The sequence below is a fragment of the Dermacentor albipictus genome, chromosome 2 (assembly GCF_038994185.2).
Source record: "Dermacentor albipictus isolate Rhodes 1998 colony chromosome 2, USDA_Dalb.pri_finalv2, whole genome shotgun sequence".
Taxonomy (NCBI): Eukaryota; Metazoa; Arthropoda; class Arachnida; order Ixodida; family Ixodidae; genus Dermacentor; species Dermacentor albipictus.
In genome coordinates, this window is record NC_091822.1 from 163,685,556 (window position 1) to 163,706,580 (window position 21,025).

At 49.3% G+C, this 21,025-nt stretch overlaps 1 protein-coding gene across 3 annotated transcripts in view; it reads right to left on the reverse strand.

Annotated features, from left to right (window-relative positions):
• LOC139056250 (carbonic anhydrase 2-like) overlaps positions 1-21,025 on the reverse strand; it is a 42,004-nt gene that overhangs the window by 2,792 nt on the left and 18,187 nt on the right. The window contains exons 8-9 of one of the 3 annotated variants that reach the window (XR_011512242.1): positions 17,163-17,446; positions 13,579-13,715 (exon numbers count right to left, since the gene is read on the reverse strand). The exons of 1 other annotated variant lie outside the window; for it this stretch is intronic. Coding sequence is in view for 1 of the 2 variants with exons in the window: in XM_070534324.1 (XP_070390425.1) it covers positions 13,518-13,715 (198 nt within the window). In the remaining variant the exon portion in view is untranslated. Of the gene's footprint in view, positions 1-13,353; positions 13,716-17,162; positions 17,447-21,025 lie in introns of those variants that run through there. One more of the 3 variants, XM_070534324.1, reaches the window with a different exon arrangement.

Consider the following 21,025-nt stretch of genomic DNA (forward strand, 5'->3'; position numbering starts at 1 on the left):
AAAACTAACAATGCGTGTATTCTCCCCTCCTCAGTATCGTGTCTGCAGGATTTTTACGACTGTTCGCAGGTTGGCAGCATTCAGTACAAAAATGCAGGAAAGGCGATGAGCCTGCCATTTATCCTGCAGGCCTTCAAGGAATAGTTTAGCAACAGTGTGAAGGATAATATTTAGAACCACAAGTATAATTTATGCATGATGAAAATTACTAACAATTTTCTTAGGCATTGATTTAGAGTAAAATGTTGGATGTCAGATTCTTTAGGATTGTTTTCTCGATTAGCCTCTTGCCACCCAGCATATCCAAACAGCAGCTTCTGCTGCTGTACGTTCTGAAGTAGCATGCAAGGCGCATGCTACTTCAGATTTGCGAAGAGACTTGTAGGATTGTGCAGAGGTTTCTTGGAAGCGACGTAGCACTGTAAAAGCTTTCCAGAAGTAGTGCAGTGGACGTTTTAGCGATAATGTGCCAATGGCACGACATTTTGAGGTGTCAAAGGCTCGCATGGGAATCTGGGAATTTGTTTAACCCCCACAAAGCCCAACATATAATTCTTGCTCGTTGAGTTTGAAGACTTGAAGTTCTGGCTTGAGTTAGGCAAAATCAACGCAGTCTATAATGATATTTTCGATAGCGAGTTCTCAGTTGCGGATAGTTCTGAAAACAAATTGCTAAATAAATATTTGTTGTGATTTCCTGAAGTGACATTTCATTGTTTCTGTTCTACGAAGGTGTACTGTCCGTGGCCAGGAATAAAGGCAGACAAATTCTGGGTTCCCTTGATGGGGAATGGCGTTTGGGCTTTGTGGGCTTAATGTGCTATGAAATGCTGATACCGCCGACTTCGCGGTTTCCCCCCCTCCTTTCTGTGTCTGCTGTGCTCGAAGCTGTGCCACCATGCTCTGGCCGAATGATGCGTACCGGATTCATCGCAAATCATTCCGCTAAGCTTGGAACTCGTGGTCGCAGAAGAAAAGTGCGCAAGTCAAAGCGACAATGCGCGAAAAGGTGCCCTTGATTTCCGTGTCGCTTTAATAAGCGCCGTTCCTATGTGACCCCAGGATTGTATGATGGGGGAACCGTGCATGCCATTGTCCGATCTCTGAGGTGCTGTGTTCTCTGTCATTTAAGAGAGCTTTAGCATGTGCGGTATTCCAGTAAAACGCCCAGTCTGCTGGCATTTACCGGAATACCGGACACGCTAGAACTCGGCGTCACTACCGCAATACTGGAGCATCGACACGTGCATACAACTGTGTGCTACTTAGTCGCAGGTAACGTCAGAATCCATGTGTGTTCCTCACACCGGTCCAGCACCTGAGTGGAAACCAACAATCGGGATTTCGTCGCATGGTCGGAATGTAAATCATGTCTCCGTCAGACAGCTGCTCGTGTTTCTGAAAAATTTGGAGGATGCTTAAAGGGCCCCTGAAACGGTTCGGCCAAAGTTTGTAGACGCTTAGGGTACAGCTAAAGTTGATCTTATGCACCACAATTTGTGTGGAGCGTCTCGTTAAGAGAACTACGAACAATTACAAGTTACCCTCCTCCATAGTCTTGGATTTTCTCCTCAACTCGTTCACTGTGTGATCAGTGCTAAGCTCCGCCTTCACTGGTTCTGCGTCATGAATGCATGTCGTGTCGTCGACTTCCGGTTCTCTGGGAGAGAGCGTGAGAAGCTAAAACGTGAAGCCTCTCCAAGCTCTCCGCCAGCTGCTTGGCAGTCGACCCCAAGCGAGAGCTATCGAAGCAGTGTGAGTTGCTAGCATTCTGTCGCAATGCCTATCGTGTATGGTATTCCGGTAACCGCAGGCAAGCTGTGCGTTTTGGCGGATGGCTGGAGGCATAAACTCAAGCTGATGAAGGAACCTTAGCGTGGTCGTACGTGCAAGGTCGATCCAAATAGGTTGCGAAGCTTTGGGCGAAAAGTGGTTCAGTACAAATTGTCACCGACATCAGCAAGCTTGGTTATGGGAGCAGCGATTGAAGCAGGACTATTTTTGGAGGGAATAAACATTGGGAAAGAAAAAAGCATTTTTAATTCAAGCGAGACACGGATTCGTTCAACGAAGATATTTCTGGTCTATTTTATATATTCGTGACGAGTTTAGAAATTTCAAGTTTACTTAATTTTATTATAAATACATTTCCGCACCCATTGTTAAAGGGCCTTGCAATGCAATGCATCACTTGAAATTTGCAAGAAAGGCGCGCTCGTAAGGTCACCTGTTGAAATACGCCGCCCTCAACGTCGTGCTTCTTTGCTTGTCGACGTTTATCTGAATTTGGTGATGCGGGTAGCTTCATCGCTTCTTAACTTGTTCAGTCAAAAGTAGCGAGTTAAGACCGACAGATAATTGTTTAGTTGTTTTCGTAGGACTGTGCTGGCCGATGGGCTTGGTGTCCGACGATAGGACCAGCTCTTTACACCTAAAGCTTTCGTCGGCCTCCAAAGAAAGTATGTTCTGTGCAGGGGTGCGGTTTCGACAACTATGGCTGGCCTTTTCCTGCATCGCTTTCCGAGCTGAAAGCTCGAAACGCCTATCGAGTGGCGGGGCATTTGAATATATAGCTCTAAAGGCAGGCCAACAAAACAAATTTTGCGCCTTCGAAAACAAAGCGACGTCACTTGTGTTTTTACCGGATATGGCAGCACATTATTTTTTCTTCCGACGAAGTGTTCCCTCCACGTATGAATGGCGCTAAGCCCCATGAACTGCCATGTTTTGAACGTATGAGCTCCTATGGAAGCTTCGCTGCGAGGTGTATTTACCTTGGTACGTCAGCGCAGTGAGAAAACTTAATTGCGAATCGGAATGATTCGCGTCCGGCAAGTTAGCGGGCTGGGGCACCCGCCGAGGTTACGACCAAGAGCTCTTGCCTCTCGGTGGCTTCCTTGGCCCGCTGGACTGCCCAGAGTTGTTCTAGGTTTAAGCTGAGCAGCACGACCTGCCATCACGCGCGGAGGCTGTTGATGGAGGCCACGCTGGCGTTGTCCTGTAATAGTTCCTGGCATTCCCATAGCATGTGTTGTAGCGTGGCTCTGGTGCCACACACTTTGCATCTGTTGTGTATATTTCTGGATAAATAGCGTGCATTAGAATAGGGCTCTTGTAGGATTTCGTTTGTAGTTGTCGCCACTGGACAGCTTGTGATCTAGTGAACTGTGGATGGGGTGGTGGATAAATGCATCATTGCATCTTGCAATGGTTGGTGATGTCGTTGAATCTGGTCAATCTGTCTTCCTATTCCCATACTTCAGAGGTCTCTGTCGAAGGGTCTACGTTCATCGCAGCTCGGAAAGTCGGTCCTAGAGCTACATTGTGTGCCGCCGCGTTATGGTTGTCCTCTCCCGTTGTGTCGGTGGTGTGGGCTGGTATCCATGGGATTTGGACGCACCTGTCTTCCCTTGTTGGTTTGCCTTTTATGAGTATGTTTAGCATAGTTTGCTACAATAATTATTGTATGAAACTCAATGCGTGAGCGGCCTGGTCGGTCTGCACCGTCCAGCCACCTGTTGGCGCAGAGCTTAACAAGCCAAACAAAGCTCTAATATTGCTCTAACCAAGTTTGAAAATTTGCATTTCATTTTTCATTTGCGCATTTACTAAAACAATGTGTTCATGATTACCCTCTTGCGAAAAATTTACACCAGCAGCAAAAGAAGAATACATTCTTTTACTGCTACTGTGTGTGGTTGAGCTCTGTACCACCAGGTGGCTGCACCATGCAGACTACTCACATTTGCGCTTCTGCTCATCCCTTGAAAAGGCACGGTCGAACGGCCAGGACCTGTCCCTTTAATTGCGCTGCGTTTACCCAAATTCCGGACTCGCGAATCGCTATTGCGGTAGTAATGCTCCGGTGTAAAGTGGCGGCCGCAAATGCCCAAATCCTGGAGCCGATGCACTGTAACTAGTCCGCTCGTCTGCTGCCTTGCAGAGGGACATGATGTCGCAGCTTGACATATTGCCAGTCGCTACTTTTGCAGCCCACAACGCAACAAATTCGAGTCATGGTGCTTGCGAAAAGACAGACCGATTCTAGCCGCGGAGCTCTCTTCAAAATGAAGCACATTGTAAAACAAGCAGGCGACGCTTGCTTTGTGCCGGAAGTCCTTAAATGTAGTGAGAAATTGTTCTTGTGCATTCTCTTTCTGTTACTTTCTTTTTATAGTAATAATTCATTAACATTTCCGACTATTATGAACAACAGTTGTTCACCAAAAAGTGGGAAAAATAATTGTTGACGCGCCCTGGACAGCCAATCGGATGGCTCGCCCTACTAACGTCATTGGGTTAAATGACGTCAAAAGGTAGGGTAGGTAAATTCAGCCAAGCGATGTGCTGCGATCGGCAGCGATGTACATTTTTAAAACCTCATAATAAATTACACGCTTTACGCGGATCACTTTTATGGCGTTTTCCGCTGGTCGATTCAGAGCAGGATTTTTTGCTCCGCGGCAACGAATTAGAGTTTCACTGGTCGATCTGGAGCGGGTTCGCGCTCCAGATCAACTCGCTCCGCGCCGGATCGCTCTCGATATGGTGGCTAGAGGGGCCCCTCTAGCCGCCATGCTCTCACTTGCTCCGCCGCCGAGGCGCGGATTCTGGCGGAAATAGCTCGCGTCACTTCGTCTTCAAGCGAAATCGGTACTCGGTTGGTACGCGCAACCAGTACCTGGCACAACATTGTGTTGATTCACAAAATGGCTGCGTTCGGTGCTGCTCAAGGAGGATACATATGTATCCTCCTTGGTGCTGCTGCAGAGCTCGCGTTTAGCGATGAGAGCTCGGACGACAGCGATTACGAGGTGACGCAGGTGCTGTACGAAGCCTTTTTTGCACGTTGTCCATGCACAATCCTTGCTGGCGCGACATGAAAATGACGGACTCTGCGACTACCGCAGTTTGGTTGCCGTGGAAACGTATACAGAGCGGAAGTCGTGTATGGTTTCCGGAACCGGTTTGTGCGACGTGTACGCAGACTTCCTGTGTGATCCCCCGAGGAGCGTTTTTGCGCTCCGCTGGCCGATTCGGATTTGTGAAAGCCGAGCGGTCGCTCGAGGATTTCGGCGGCCGATCCAGATCGACCAGTGAAAAACGCCATTAGATGTGTCAATTAATGATCAGAAGGACCTACTATGACGTCTCGGTACGTTTGTACTAAATCGTTTCAAGGTCCCTTTAAGCTTCGCCTTGAAGAATGGAATGCGATAGCATTCAAACATCCCTGACTGCTTCTCACGCTTCCCCGCAACTGCAGCTTATGTAACCGTAATGTTTGCCGGGAAACGCTGGCGGCGAACGCTATGCACGAAGGCGAGCGGGCGAGCTTCCTGGTAGAAACGCGGCCTCTTACGTGTGCCCCGGATGTGCAGAGGCGAGCGCCGCCTGGGTGGTGTTACAAGGACCTGAGCGCAGCAGAAACGCTGAAAAAAGGGGTTTATGTTTTAATTTCTGCAAAACAGAATTACGTTTTCTGGTACGTTCAAATTACAGGCCGACACTTTCATGTCTGTAGATTGTGTTTAGGCTTTACGTTACGATTTTTCTGAGGCATCCTACTTTGAGGAATTAACTTTGTTCAGTAACGCCTTTGAGCCACGCGCAGGGCCTGCGTAGTTGTGGTTCGGAGTGATTTTTCGCTTAACGACGTTCGACGCAAGATGCCGATACGGGATTTTGTGCGACACGGGGCTGTTTACGCTCTCGGGTTAAATGCCTGGAAACGTTTTGCGAAACCCTGGCTACCTACTGTCAGCTACCTGCAAAATGCTTCGCATAACAATGATTCCCACAGTGCGTGGGATCTGTTTATGATTACTTTCTTTCTACCTGTCGCAACAGAATACCCCGAAACAGCAGAAGAGGTAGCAATTGCGCTTGCGCTTACCGACCCCCTCTGCGAGGTAGTTTTTAGCGACTCACAATCCGCAGTTCGCAACTACGCGGGGGGCGCATTTCCTCCGAAGCTCTCCAGATTCTAAGGAAAGCTGGTCGACAGCACTTACATAACACCGCCATCATATGGTTTCCAGCGCACGTCGCCACCCCCACCGATGAGGGCCTCATTAACCTGAACGAGGTAGCACACCGCTCTGCGCGAGAACTGACCCGCCGCGCAGAATCGGAGACCGCCTCTTCGAGTTCAGAACTGCTGGCTCAAAACACGCGAGAACGCCTGGTCAGGTACAATGACATCACCAAGCACTACCAGCTAGGCAGGCGGTTGCTGCCCCCACCTCACCCCATGCTGAAACGTCGCCAGGCAGTCATCTGGCGACAATTGCAAACACAAACCTTCCCCAGTCCGGTGCGATTGCAGCACATTTTCCCCGCGCAATACCCGACTGCTCTTTGCAAATTATGTCAGGCAACTAGAGCGACGCTGTCACACATGTTGTGGGAGTGTCGGGTTACATCAGGTACAATGGCAGTAGCTCCGGAGTCTCTTGCGTCGAAGTGGGCCGCCGCTCTGCGCAGCTCCAACCTCAAGACACAAGAGTGGGCTGTAAGTCCGAGAGGCGGCGACGAGGCAAGGCCTCGAAGTCCGCTCATGGGAGACCTGAGCCCGGGTCGTCAAATTTGCCGGATTCAGAATAAAGTTGTTTCCATCCATCCATCTTTCTTTCTACCTCTTCCAGAGACACTGCTCTGGTGTAGGTCTCATCGTCATCATCATCCTATTCTGTGTCCACTGCAGGACATAAACACTGCAGGTGTATAACAGCAGGTATACCTCATGCAAACATGGCGTAGCTATATACGTCATATGTTTGCATTCAAACAAGGTGGGTTTGAAATGCGAAAAAACCCGTGTACTTAGATTTAGGCGCACGCTAAAGAGCCCCAGGTGGTCCAAATTTATGGAGTTCCCCACTACGGCCAGTCCTCTACCAACTAGATCGTGATTTCAAAAACCCCGCATTTTTTTTTTTTTTCTGTGTGGCCGATATATTCTAGGCCCCACAGCGCCGCCGCGTAGAGCGCTTATTTTTGACAGCCCGATTATCGTGGACTTAAATGGTTTTTCTCGGTGTCTTCGGTGCGAACAGCTAACAAAACGTATTGCAAGCCAGCCGAGCCGCCTCGCCGAGGCGGTCGCTTTCTGTCTGCGAGACGAAATGCCGTCGGATCGTCGTTCGCGACCACGCCAGTGGTTTATTAGTACCAGGGGACGTATTCTGAAACGTTCGCCGCGGCGAACTTTTCGCACTGGCCACGCCTCCGCCGTTGCGGCGCGCGCTGAATGGCTGCTTTGACAAAACCGGAAATTCACTTGCGCCACCTGAATTTTCGGTTTTGTCAAAGCAGCCATTCAGCGCGCGCCGCTACGGCGGAGGCGTGGCCAGTGCGAAAAGTTCGCCGCGGCGAACGTTTCAGAATACGTCCCCTGGGCGCTGCTTTACGGAATTTTGGTCTGTTAAGTACAATTTCATGTCAAAAAATGGCTGTGGCTTAGCTAAGGTTAAGCCCAGGATGCGAAGCAACTAGCCTTTATTTTAACGCGACAGCGTTAAGGAGCTCGTGTCGCAGAAAAGCTGGTGTTACCGGCTTTTCTGCGGCACCGGAGACGTTACTTCTGCGGACACCGCAGACGTTACCGTCTCCGGTAACGTCTCCGGTGTTACCGGAGACGTTACCACTGAGCCACGAGTTCGATGCTTCAAAGCGGTACAAAAGCGCCTCTACGGAACGCGGTGTTGCTTTAGAAACGAGCTGTTTCTAAGGCTCAGGCGTGCGTCGCTTGCTCAGACGCACATTTCGTTGTCGCGCCGAACGCTGCGCTGCTCGACGCTCACCGCGTCCGATGCGGGGCGCGTAGTCGCTGCGCCGTAGCCCATTGTCTTACACCCCTCGGCGGGTCGACGGGAACGCTGTCGCGTTCCACTCTTGAAGGCGAAGCTTAAGCGTCCGCTTTGCAGCCGTTATGACGTCACATGGTAGCTACGCGGCCGCACGCGGCGCAGCAAGGAAGAGCGTGGTTGTGCGGCAAGTATGCTTCGCATAAAAACAACCTGTAGCCGATTTCTATGTCGCCGTGAGCGGCGACGGGAGGGATCGCCTCGGCTGGGTGATGGAACCGGCGAGGCGCGCCTACGGCGCCGTCGGCTATGCAGACCCTCGTAACCTGCGCTGTTGGCCGTCGCCGTCCGATCGCTCCGCGGCGATCGTACGACGATGTCCGAGGAGTTGGTCGTTCGTACGGCGTTCGATACGAGGTAGCATTTTTGTCGGAATATATCTTGGAAATCGTTCGGGTGATTTTTGGGACAAGTCGGACGCCGGATCACACCGCTTGTCTCCTGTTCCTACGGATAAAGCATATATACGCCCAATTCGCCAGCGCGAATTTGCCATCTCTGTGCATTTTATTTCGCGCGCGGAAGTTAACGCGTACACCCGTGAGCAAAAGTGTACGGACCACAGGGTCGCCGAAAAAAAAAAAAAAAACGGGATTTCTTCGTAATTAACGCGCATAAACGGAAACTGACGATTGCACTAGAAACATTCGTGATTTCAAGTTTGAATTGCAGTCTTTCATTTCAAGTTGCATTCACAGGGCAGAGGAGATAATTAGTTTTATCGCGCAATCCCCGGCCCTTGTGCTTTTGATCACGGGTGTACGTAGGTTTAGGCGCGTTTACGACATCCGCACTGCAATTAGCGAAGCTGTGCCCGAGCTGCCTGCACATATGCGAACGTGGGCTAGGCTATGCTACGCTGCTAATGTGACGTACTTTGAGGGGTAACTGCTTGCTCGACTGACATTCAAGGCTAGCCCTAATCCAGCTTTCCCGCAGTGCGGCAAGAATTTGTAATGACATGCTATTAACGACCTAAGCACGCTTAATTGTTGGTTAAAGCACGCCACGCAAAGTAATAAAGAAGCTTAATTGTTACATAATGTTTGGCGCATAATCGACGAGTTACTCTAGGAATCCATGCTTTCGCCTTTTACCGCGGCGGCCCTTTGCTTGCGACAGCTTTCGTGGAAACAGGGGACGTATTCTCGGGCGATCGCTTTCGGCGATAGACAGCTTTAGGCTAACGTTAGCGTATTAGCGAGGTTAGGGGAAATAGCATTACCGTTCGGCAAATGAGCTTTGCAGAAAGCGAGTTTTAGTACAGCGTAATAGCCTAGCTTACGTACGGGACGCTATTCCATTACGCTCTAAATTTGGCATAGTACATAGTGCACCTAAGTGATTCCATCTATTCGCCAAGCTCTGTGTGGGCGTCCGAAAAGTGCGAGAGGCAGCGCAATGAAAGCCGGGAGCGCGTTATATTTGTGCTTTCAATGTTTGGCAGTCCGCGGCGAAATCAGTACAAGCTGTCGACCATAGCCTCCGAGATCTGATCTCGGAGGTAATATGCCGTCGCGCCTATCTCCCGACTTCGCCGATAGGTGGCGCTGCCATCGAAAGCTTCGCCGATGATAGAAGAAGGAAGAACAAGCATGTGCTTGCTGCGGTAAAGTATAAACCCCATGCAAGCGATCTTGCGCGCGACAGCGACAAGCGACGCGATGGAGATGGCTGTCGCGTTTGCTCGTCGCCTACAACCCATGCGAGCGACAACTTCGAGCGACGTCTCCCCAGTGTTGCCGGTATGAGGGCAGCAATATAGGTGCCGAAACTAGCCTGATGCGTGCTTTATTAATTTAAGTTGATGTGTTTTACTGTAAAAAGCAACGTAAAATATTTCTGAAGGTCTTCCAGTAGGCTCTTATCCTTGCACGTATAAAAATTCAATCGTTTGCTCGTTCCGTGCGACAATCGGAAGTACTTAAGTTATGTACATCCAGTTCCGGCTTCGCGCTATTGGCTAGTCGCTCATAGCACTTCCGGGCCACGAGCGATGAATTCTAGATTTGCAGAACCGAGCGATCGCGCGACAAGATCGAGCGATCTGTTCAAGCGATGGCCCGATCCGTCGCTCGAAGGCGTCGCTCGTCGCTGTCGCGCACAAAATCGCGCGCATGGGGTTTAGCCTTAAAGCTAGCGAGACGATGGAGCATGTTTTATTAGAATGTGAAGATATCTGCCCAGCGGTTCATTTAGGCACCACTGGCCTCCTCGAAGCCCTTGGGTACAGCGAGAGCAGGGGGAGAGCAAACATGTCCGCAATAGAGATTAGTACGAGACGATTGGAAGATTGGTGGAAGTAGGGAAACGACAAAAAACAGAGACGTACAATAGGGGGTCAATAAGTTCACAATAGGTGGTCAGAAAATTTTGTTATGAGAATTCATCATGTATTTTTTGCCTTTCCTTTTTTCTTTTTTAACCTAGGTAAGATATTAGACATTATAATAGGAAGGGCTTGGTGGCGCAGCCCGCCACCCCTTTCCAAAGGGGGCGCTCATAACATCTATCCATCCAGCCATCCATCCCTCGTTAGGCTTCGACGCACTCGAAACGAGAAGCGATCTCGAAAACTGCACAAGGTTATCCATAATACTCCGTCGTCGAAGCGGCCTGAGACTAAGCGAAAGCTGTTTACACAGACATCGGATACGAAGGCAGTGAATTCTACAAAAGCATTGAAGCGGGTGGCCGGGACTGCCGCCATGTTTTACGTAAACTATGGGCACCACGAGACGTTAATTTGGGGGATCGCCAGCCGTTTGTGCGCGGGCGCGAGTAAGAGCGGGCGTGAGAGAGATAATTTGGGGGCTTTTGCTCCTTGAATATATGACTCTGCCTAGGCACTAGGAAGGAGGTTTCTTAGCGCGTGGTGTATGCGTTTGTCCCCTAGACATGCCGGCATTGCGGAGTGCGGTCGAGTTTGTTTACGCTCCGTCGCTGGCTGCTCTCGAGGTGAGGCAGTGGGCGCGGACGCCCCATTTAGTGATCGCTGTGTTTGATGGGGCAAGGTTCTGACTGGTGTTGTACAAGTCGCGGGTCGCTTTTTTCGTCGCGACGATAGATTGGATTTTTTACAAGCACTGCTCCAGGAGGGCACATGTAAACGGCAAACGGAGGCTTCAGAAGAGCACCTGACCCACGGGCCGCCCTGCTTCCAGCTTTGATCCCCCTGCCACCTGCTTTATAATAACATTTATAACAAAATATCGGTTGCCGTTTTACGCTGGCTTTATGGCGCTTTTGACGGAAACGGGAATTAGCCTGAATAATGGAGCTTACTTAAAATATTGTTCAGTGATGCGGACCGGAAAGCCAGTGAACATTTTTCATCCCTTTGTTGTTTTCAAAATATCTTAGAGCTTTTTCTCGCTCAAGTGATGCGAGATACCGGTAAACGCGCAATGGCCAGTACGTCACTTTACATTTATCCTGAGGCATTCTAAGATTCTGGGGTTTCACGTGCCAGGACCACGATCACGAGGCTCGCTGTAGTGGGGGACTCCCGGTTAACTTTGACCACCTGGGTTTCTTTAACATGCACCTAAATCTCGGTGCACGGGTGCTTTCGCCTTTCGCCCCCATCAAAATGCGACCGCCGTGGCCGGGATTCGATCGCGCGACCTTGCGCTTAGCAGCCCCACAACCTATGCACTAAGCATCCACGGCAGGTACTCTGCTGTATTCTACTATCTTGGCTGAAGGTCGCCGAGAATGCAAAATTACCAGAAGGCACTACGCGAACGGCGTTCACTGCACCTTGTTGGATGTTGTTTATGGTGTGGCATGGTACGAAAAACTTTATTCGGGCCCTTCAGGCCGCGCTATAGATTCCTAGCCCGAAGCGGGCCGCTCCCACGTCGGGACCGAAAGGCCTATAGACTCCCGGTTAACTTTGACCACCTGAGTATCTTTAACATGCAACTAAATTATAGGTGCACGGGTGTTTTCGCCTTTCGCCCCCATCGAAATGCGACCGCCGTGGCCGGGATTCGATCGCGCGACTTTGCGCTTAGCAGCCCAACAACCTATGCACTAAGCATCCACGGCACGTACTCTGCTGTATTCTACTATCTTGGCTGAAGGTCGCCGAGAATGCAAAATTACCAGAAGGCACTACGCGAACGGCGTTCACTGCACCTTGATGGATTTTGTTTATGGTGCGGCATGGTGTGAAAAACTTTATTCAGGCCCTTCAGGCCGCGCTATAGATTCCTAGCCCGACGCGGGCGAAGGCCTAGCTTCTCGGCCGCATTGCGGGCCCGATGGAATGCCCACGTCTGTTCTTCTAGTTGGGGCTAGGGGGAGCTAGTGTTCTTGCGCCACGTGATGGCGCTCGGCGAATAGCGGTGCGAGTGGCGCCGGAAAAGGTATGCGCAACATCTGCTCCCTGCGGGAGCATATACAGGAACACTAGGGAGAGCTAGGGAGAGCCGCGTCCCAACGCTCCCTGGTGCTGTCCTTGTCGCTGTGTAACGCGGAGCACCGCCAGAGTATATGCTCCAAGTCTGCTACGTTGGTTCATGGTGGCCGCTGTGAATGTTTCTGGTTCATTGTGGACGAATACGTTTAATTAACTGAATTTATAAATTTACCTCATCGACAATGATGTCAATGAAAAACTTTTGGATGACGTTGACAAATGACCGATGACAGCATTAAAGCAACCTAAGAATAGTGACTACTTCTTTTTAACGGGAAAGAAAGCCCGTGAGGTAAATAAAAAGAACGAAGAGAAAACGCTGTGACCGCGACGACGCTTCTGCGGGCCAAAGATTGTTGAATCAATCTCTATGCAAACCTCGTCTAACAGTGGCACTGGGAACGAGTGGGCGTGGGCTTTTTTTATAGGTCACGACTTATTCGACAACGTTTGCATTGACACCTTAGTTCACTAAGGTGTCAATGGTAATCGTAAGGTAATCGTAAGTAAGGTAATCGGTGTTAATTAAAATTAAATATTAGTTCATTGTTTCGATGAAAAAAAAACAGACCAAGAAAACACCCGACTAGCATAACACAAGCCTAAAAAACGGAAAGCCCTCGTTTTTTTTCTTCTATGCCACAATAAGTTGGCCACATCCGATATGTCATTTTACGGTGGTTTCTGAGAAACCTGTGTGGGCTTCCTTGTGGCTTCATGCTGCAGTCATGTGGACGACAATTTTTCCCTGTCATGAATTTTGCTCGCCTTGCAGGCTTCCGCAGAACTGATCTGCCTTAACCTAATTAGTGTTCTGCAAAGTCAAATAAGGAACACCTTTTCTTCGTATGCCTGTATTTTACTCATAATAATATCTACTAAGCTGCTCCAAAACGTGTGTTTACTGCTCCAAAACGGAGATTCCTGCTCCAAACCTGCTCCCAAGTGCGGAATTTGCTTCTCCCAGAGCTTCTCCAAAGCCTCCTTGGCCGCTTACATCCCCGATAGTGTACCCCAGTATTGTATAAAACAAAATGATGGAGAACTGCAAACAGACGATACATTCTTCATTTGTTTTATGGGGTTTACAATACGATATCGTGGTATGCGCAGAAAAAGGAAAAAAGATGGATACACTCGAGTAAACTAATTGCAATAGACAGTTTCGGTTGCCGAGCAATGCGCTCGCACCCGTTTAAAGGCGGCTCGGACGGGGCGTCGGTCTACAACGGACGCGGAGGCTGCAGTGCAGACAGCTGGCCAGGCCACACGACGGCGACGGCGGTGGCGTTTCGCTGAGGCGGAGTAAGCGATCGCTTGTGGTTGCTGCTGACGATCACGTACACCATGACGATGACGATGATCAGGATGGCGCCGCAGGCGACAATGGCCGCCGCTGCGACTCGCCGCTGGTGCCGAAACTGCACGAAGTGGCGCGCCGTCGTTTCGCGTTTACACTACATCTCGTAAGTCGTTTTCGCAGTACTGTCGAGAGTACGAGGCGTAATAACACGGACAATAGAGACTTTTAGCGTGTCCGCTATTCCGGCAAACGGGGGTGGTTTGGGCGGATTGCCGGATGGGCGGTGGCTTAAGCGTGAGCGGTGGGAGTGGTTCGGCCACTTGGTGGCGTAAAGCTCAACCAGAAAAACACAGAGCTAAAAGTGCAGTGACCTACTTATATTCTGCTTCGCTGCTGGTGCAAATTTTCGGCAGCGGCGTAATTGTGAACACGATTAAGGCTCCCATGAGCGCGATTTTGTGCGTGACAGCGACGAGCGACGGCTTCGAGCGACGGATCGGGCCGTCAACAGATCGCTCGGTCTTGTCGCGCGATCGCTCGGTTCTAAATATCTAGAATTCGTCGCTTGTCGCCCGGAAGTGCTATGAGCGACTAGCCAATAGCGCGAAGCCGGAACTGGATATACATAACTCAAGTACGTCCGATTGTCGCACGGAACGAGCAAACGATTGAATTATTATACATTCAAGGATAAGGACCTACTGCAAGACTTTCAGAAATATTTTATGCTGCTTTTTAACCCGCCGTGGTTGCTCAGTGGCTATGGTGTTGGGCTGCTGAGCACGAGGTCGCGGGATCGAATCCCGGCCACGGCGGCCGCATTTAGATGGGGGCGAAATGCGAAAACACCCGTGTGCTTAGATTTAGGTGCACGTTAAAGAACCCCAGGTGGTCAAAATTTCCGGAGTCCTCCACTACGGCGTGCCTCATAATCAGAAAGTGGTTTTGGCACGTAAAACCCCAAATATTATATTATATTATTATGCTGCTTTTTACAGTAAATGACATCAACTTCAGTTAATAAAGCACGCGTCACACTAGTTTCGGCGCCTATATTGCTGCCCTCATACCGGCAACACCGGGGAGACGGAGCTCGATGTCATCGCTCGCATGGGGTACAACTTGTAGGCGACGAGCGAACGCGACAGCTATCTCCATCGCGTCGCTTGTCGCTGTCGCGCGCAAGATCGCTTGCATGGGGTTTTTACTTTACGCCGCTGTCGAAAATATACGCCAGCAGCTAAGAATAATGTAATAATTGGCTCTGTGTTTATGTGTTTGAGCTTTGCAACACCAGCTGGCGCTAACAATCTGGCCGCTAACGTTTACGCCCCCCGCTAATCCGGCAAACCGCCCGCGTTTGCCGGAACACCGGACGCACTGAAATTCTCAATTATCCGTGCGCAGCGGGCGTAACTGTCTGATGAAAGCGGGTTTAGACAGTTTCTTTTTGCTTCGTACATGACACGTTTCAGCGATACGCGACATGTTAGGACACTTGCGGATGCATTTGCGGACACTGCGAATTCAGCAGCAGCTGAGCAAACTCAATTGGTAGAGCATCGCACGCGTAATGCGAAGGTTTTGGGATCGTTCCCCACCTGCGGCAAGTAGTTTTTTCATTCACTTTCATTTACATTAATTTATCGTTTATTTCATTTATTTAGCACAAGTAATCTCCCCTATGTTGTTCTTGGTGTCAGTGTTTGTTGACTTCTTGTGATACGACTAATAAAAATCGGGCCCCAGGGTTAACCCTCTTTCTTCTCGTTTATTACATAACGAGGGTCTCGAATCCGGCAACATTGATGCCTTCAGGGAGCATGTGTGGGCTTATTGACCGGTTGCCTTCACCCAAAAAGATAACGTTCTCGTGACGCCTGCGGTAGAAAGGATGTTCGACATCCGCCGCGATGTTTTGTGAGTGGTATATATATATATATATATATATATACACTGGCCCCGGTAGTGAAATGAAGAAACAAGAGTACGACGTACGTTGAATAAGCACAGTATATTGCACTGACGTTTCGGCTGGTGGACCAGCCATTGTCAAAGAACATGTTCATGCCTTTGGTCTTCCTTATACACCCGCGATACATAAGCTAAAGTTGTACGCAATAATAACAACAAGAAAAACAACATAAACATAGCGATACCACTGGCGATAGCCATACCAAACACATGGCGCACAGTGCAGAATTGAATCGTTCGTTTACTCAATATTACAATGTACACCACTTGAAATCATCAAAAATAAAAGATAATACAATAAAAAGAAACATGGGAATAATAAGGCACCGCGCGACAGTACATTCAGGGTGCAGGTGAATCGCACTGCTCAGTAGTTGTCATAGCGAGCAGGATGAATGATCAGGGTTTTTATTGGCAAGCGTACGGTGGAATACAGTGTCGTGTGCAGAAACGCCACTGCAATGCAATATATTGTGCTTATTCAACGTACTCTTGTTTCTTCACATATATATATATATATATATATATATATATATATATATATATATATATATATATATATATATATATATATATAAGAAACACGTGCATGTTTTGCTGTACTTCTTTTCTTTCTGCACACGGTAGCCTGCATATGGTAACTGTGACTCCTGACGCACCATAAAAGCTTTCAGCGCGTGCATGATTGAAACGCGCAAATATACACACGCGCAAATGTGCGTAAATGTCGGCTTCTCCTTATAATAAGAGTTTCGAAGGAGAAACCCGCTTTACGGCCTTCCCATTGATCGTTGGGGGAGTAAATATTGCCGCTTGAGCCTTTCGTACTTACGCTAATTGGCATAGAGACATATTGTCAGGAAGGGTAAAACAAACGCTAGACCATCAACTAGATGTTTACTTCGAAAAAATGGAAATAAAGGAGTAAATGCTTACACGAAAACAACAAAAGCAGTGCGGCCACTTTACACATGTACCGCAGTCGGAACAAGCTGCATATATACAATTACACAGATATCAATCAATCAATCAATCAATCAATCAATCAATCAATCAATCAATCAATCAATCAATCAATCAATCAATCAATCAATCAATCAATCAATCAATCAATCAATCAATCAATCAATTTATTGATTGATCAATCATTGTCCAGGCACAAGCTGGATGTACTGCCGTTTTTGTAAGTAGACCACTAGCTGACAGTTGAACGTTCGTTCTGCCCTTTCTCTCCATGTTCACATCTTTGACAGCTCAGCTAGAAAAATGCAGTCTCCCAAAGGCAATCGTACCCGCGACCTCTTACTCAGCAGCAGAATGACAGCCACTGCGCTTATGCAGTGGGTCATTAACTATCAACTGCTCTCTCCGTAATAGTTCAGCGGCTTCGCGATCTCGGACCGTGAGTGAGTGAGTGAGTGAGTGAGTGAGTGAGTGAGTGAGTGAGTGAGTGAGTGAGTGAGTGAATGAGTGAATGAGTGAGTGAGTGAGTGAGTGAGTGAGTGAGTGAGTGAGTGAGTGAGTGAGTGTGCGCCCACGTACGTGCGGCGTGCGGGGTGGCGGCGCGGAGAGTGCGGCGGAAGTGTGGCACCTGTGAGCGTTGCAGTTCATCGATGATGACGCTGGGCGAGCGCAGTTCGGCTGCCTGCGTGGTGCTGCTACCGGGCTTCTGACTGCTGCCGGGAGCGTTGCCGCCCGAATTGCTTCCGCTCAAGTCGGGCTGCCTGCAGGAACCGCCTGCCGCGGCGGACGGTCGCTGCTGCCCGGACGCCTGTTCGCTCGGCGTCGACTGCAGGAAGCCGGGAACTTGGCCCGCGTCAGACGAGTGGCTTCCAGACATGGCGGTGCCTCTTCTTCTTTCTTCTTCACTCGGCCCTAGCCACCATGAGGAAACTCGCGATGAGCTATAGTCGGATACAACTTTAGAAAAAAGGGGAGGCCCCGCCCAGATGACCGAAGCGGCGAAGTCACTGGCCGTCCGGCGCATGACGTTGGTCCAGAGTGCGCGCCCATTGGTGGATGCTCTTGTGCATCCGCCTCGGAGGAGTAAACGCCCCCTTTTTTCTAAAGTTGTATCCGACTATAGATGGATCACGGTGGTGACGATGATGATGGTAATCACCTCAAACAATGGTGCATACTCGCAACGGGGAACTGGCCAACATGCGGTTGGTAGGACGAGAAAAAAAAATTCACGCGGAAACCATCGAAGATGATTATTTAGACAAGCAAGTATCTGGCTGAGCTATTGGCGCAGCACTCAATGACGTCAATTCCTTCTTAGGTTATCGAGAGCGACTGTCTGAGAATGCAGAAAGAAGTGCATTTGATTGGAGCCGCCGCCGATTGTATGCGCATTTCCCTCGCCTCGCCTGAACAGTCACTAACAAAGTGCTACTGGGAGTATTTATTTGCAGCAGCAGTCGAAAATCGTTCTGACCGTTCCGCGCCCATGTTGGTAGCATAACGTCGTCGAGCCATTTCGGCGCGTAAGCGACGTCGCTATGCCAATTCTTCTGCGCCCAGTATCTGTTTTGGTGACATTTTTAGTGTGCAGCGGTACTTCGCCGCAATCGTCGTGGAGCCACCTCAAGCTGAGCAAGGGAGATACTGGACCTAAAGCCCCTTAAACTTCGTAAAGTAGTGCCACTCTCCTCCTCCGCCTTCACTCCTCCTCGTTTCTCCTCTCTTTCGCGCTCCCTCCTCGACCGTAGCGCCACCTACATTGCTCGAGCGTAGCAACGGCCCTAACATGTGCTCCTCGCCACTCCGTAGACGCGCCTCGAGCAAAAATGGCGCTGAAGCAAGGCGCGTGGCCCACGTGATGCTATTAGGCCAATAGCGACGCGGCGGCGGCCTCGGCCAGAGCGCGCGAGGAGGAGGCGGCATTCTTCAAAGCGTGGCACTACTTTACGAAGTTTAAGGGGCTTTAACTGGACCGACGCAGCCCTCCTCCCCCATTTTCGCTCCGCTGGCTCCGCCTTTACTGAGGCCCTCTCCACCTCAGCGTCCCACTCTTGGTGCGATGTCGCTCGGTTAGGGTGCAGGAAGCGCCTTGTCCTGTCGTTGTTCCTTCTTAGCGTGTCGTCAATGCTGGCGCTTCATCTTCTGAAAGCTATGCATCAACTAGCCCCACAACGTGTTTTACTGAGATACGAAAAACCAGTCACGGTAGGCAAAAACAGCTATTCGTTAAAATGTACATTATATATATATATATATATATATATATATATATATATATATATATATATATATATATATATATATATATATATATATATATATAGGGCTTCTCGTGTAGCTTATTAACACTGGTTCAGGTGTATGCGGTAGCATTGCACCACTCGGCTACGAGCGCGACGCGCTCCCGCGGCATGAAAGTACCCAGGTACCTAGTTTTTTATTTCTCGGCAATACTTAGGGGACATGTTTTTATTTATGCGCTAAACGCGCCGCTCACTGCTATGGAGTCTCGGCCGCTCGACGAGCCCTCTCCGCTTGGGTCGCCTAATAAAAATAATAATTATGGGGTTTTACGTGCCAAAACCACTTTCTGATTATGAGGCACGCCGTAGTGGGGGACTTTGGAAATTTGGACCACCTGGGTATCTTTAACGTGCACCTAAATCTAAGTACACGGGTGTTTTCGCATTTCGCCCACATGGAAATGCGGCCGCCATGGCCGGGATTCGATCCCGCGACCTCGTGCTCAGCAGCCCAACACCATAGCCACTGAGTAACCACGGCGGGTCACTTGGGTCGCGTGGCAGCGTTAGTCGGCGGCATCGGCGTCGTTCAGAACCTTCTTAGGACGAGTCATTCAGGTTATTACGTCGCTTCGCTTCCAACGCTACCGTAGAATCTGCACCGCACCGAACGATATACTGCAATGACTGCACGAGCCAAGCTATCCTTTTACCTTTTACATGCCACATGATAAGTTTGTTTCTCTGTTGATTAGCATTATCGTATCAGTGTTTTACAGCGAAGCTGTTTATGCGGACGACCCTGTGCCGTCGTTGTCGGAGTTCGCTAAAACTGTCATCATCAGCAATGGCTCGAGCGTCGTCGTCTGCTTCCACAGATGGCTCCGTTTCCGCTCGTCATTCCAGCGTATAATTTAAATTCTCTTGTGTCGTCGTAATGGGGAAGCCGCGTTTACGGGGGTATGAGCCATTGCTTAAGGGAGTATGATCCATTCGTTGTCTTACGTGACGGACAGATTTAATTTTGAAGCACTTTAACTGTGAAGGATCGCAAGCGGCAATGCCGGGCGGATGCTGCTAAACACGCCGCCGAGCGAATTCGAGACATCGAACGCAAAGGACAACGGCGGACTGCGGGCATACCGTCAGTGGTGTCGTTCTATCCTTCGCAGTAGAACGTGTGTGTAACCTCATTAAGAAACACAATGACGTTAATCGTCGAGCCAATCCGAGAAATCGTCAAAGCGATTGCAGCGCCCGCGTCTCCAGTCGTGGGCCTTGCGCACAATATACGGAGCTTTGGATTAATCGTTCCGCACATTCCATCCCGGCTACAACTATGGGTAGACCACGGGGCGGAGCAACTTGTACGCGAAAAAAGAAAAGCATGGCAAAACAGACACAAACCTAACGCGCAAAAAAACAAAAAACAATGGGAGAGCCGCAAAAAAAAAAAGCACTCCTATAGCATGACCACGCGAAGCACGCAAAAGCGAAAATGAGGCTAAATGAATGGTGAAACAAGATATTTACAATATGGACTGCTTGAGAAGTCTGACTTGCATGGTGTAACGCTCGGTGTAACTAACACAGCTTCGCTCTTGAACCATCTTCACGGATCGCAAGGGGCGGTGACTTTTTTTTTGTCGCTTTCATCACCCTCCGTTTATCTTTTGTTCTCGCTTTTGTCTCCCCAGTGGAGTGTAACGGTCAGAGCACTGAATCTCGGGCCAACTTTTCTACCTTTCATTTTCAAAGTACCTTTTTATATATTCTACTGCTACTATTTGACGAGAAACGTTATGTACTTACGCCAAACACAAGGATGTTATGCATCACCAATACCATCTGGAGTATAATGCCAGGCGTGTGGAAAGTACATCCAGCAGTCACTCCCAGAATGCATCTCTCTCTCTTCCTCTCAGACACGGACGTGTCAGGCAAAGCAAGCACATCGTCAGTGACACATGACCAGTTGCTCATACTGAGTGACCTAAGTCGCCTATATGGCTACAGACGTCACTTGCGTACTTACACCAAACCTCAGGGCTTTAGGCGCCTAAATCTGATGATTACGTATACTAGCAAGGGAGATTGGCCAAGAATCGACTGGCGCAGGCAAAGTTCCATCGAGTATACCTTTAAATCTCTGTACAAGAAACGAAGATGAGAAAGTAACGAGTGACTTGGAGAATATAATTTACGTTTCATTTAAAAGTTGTAAATTAAAAGGCACGAGGAAAAG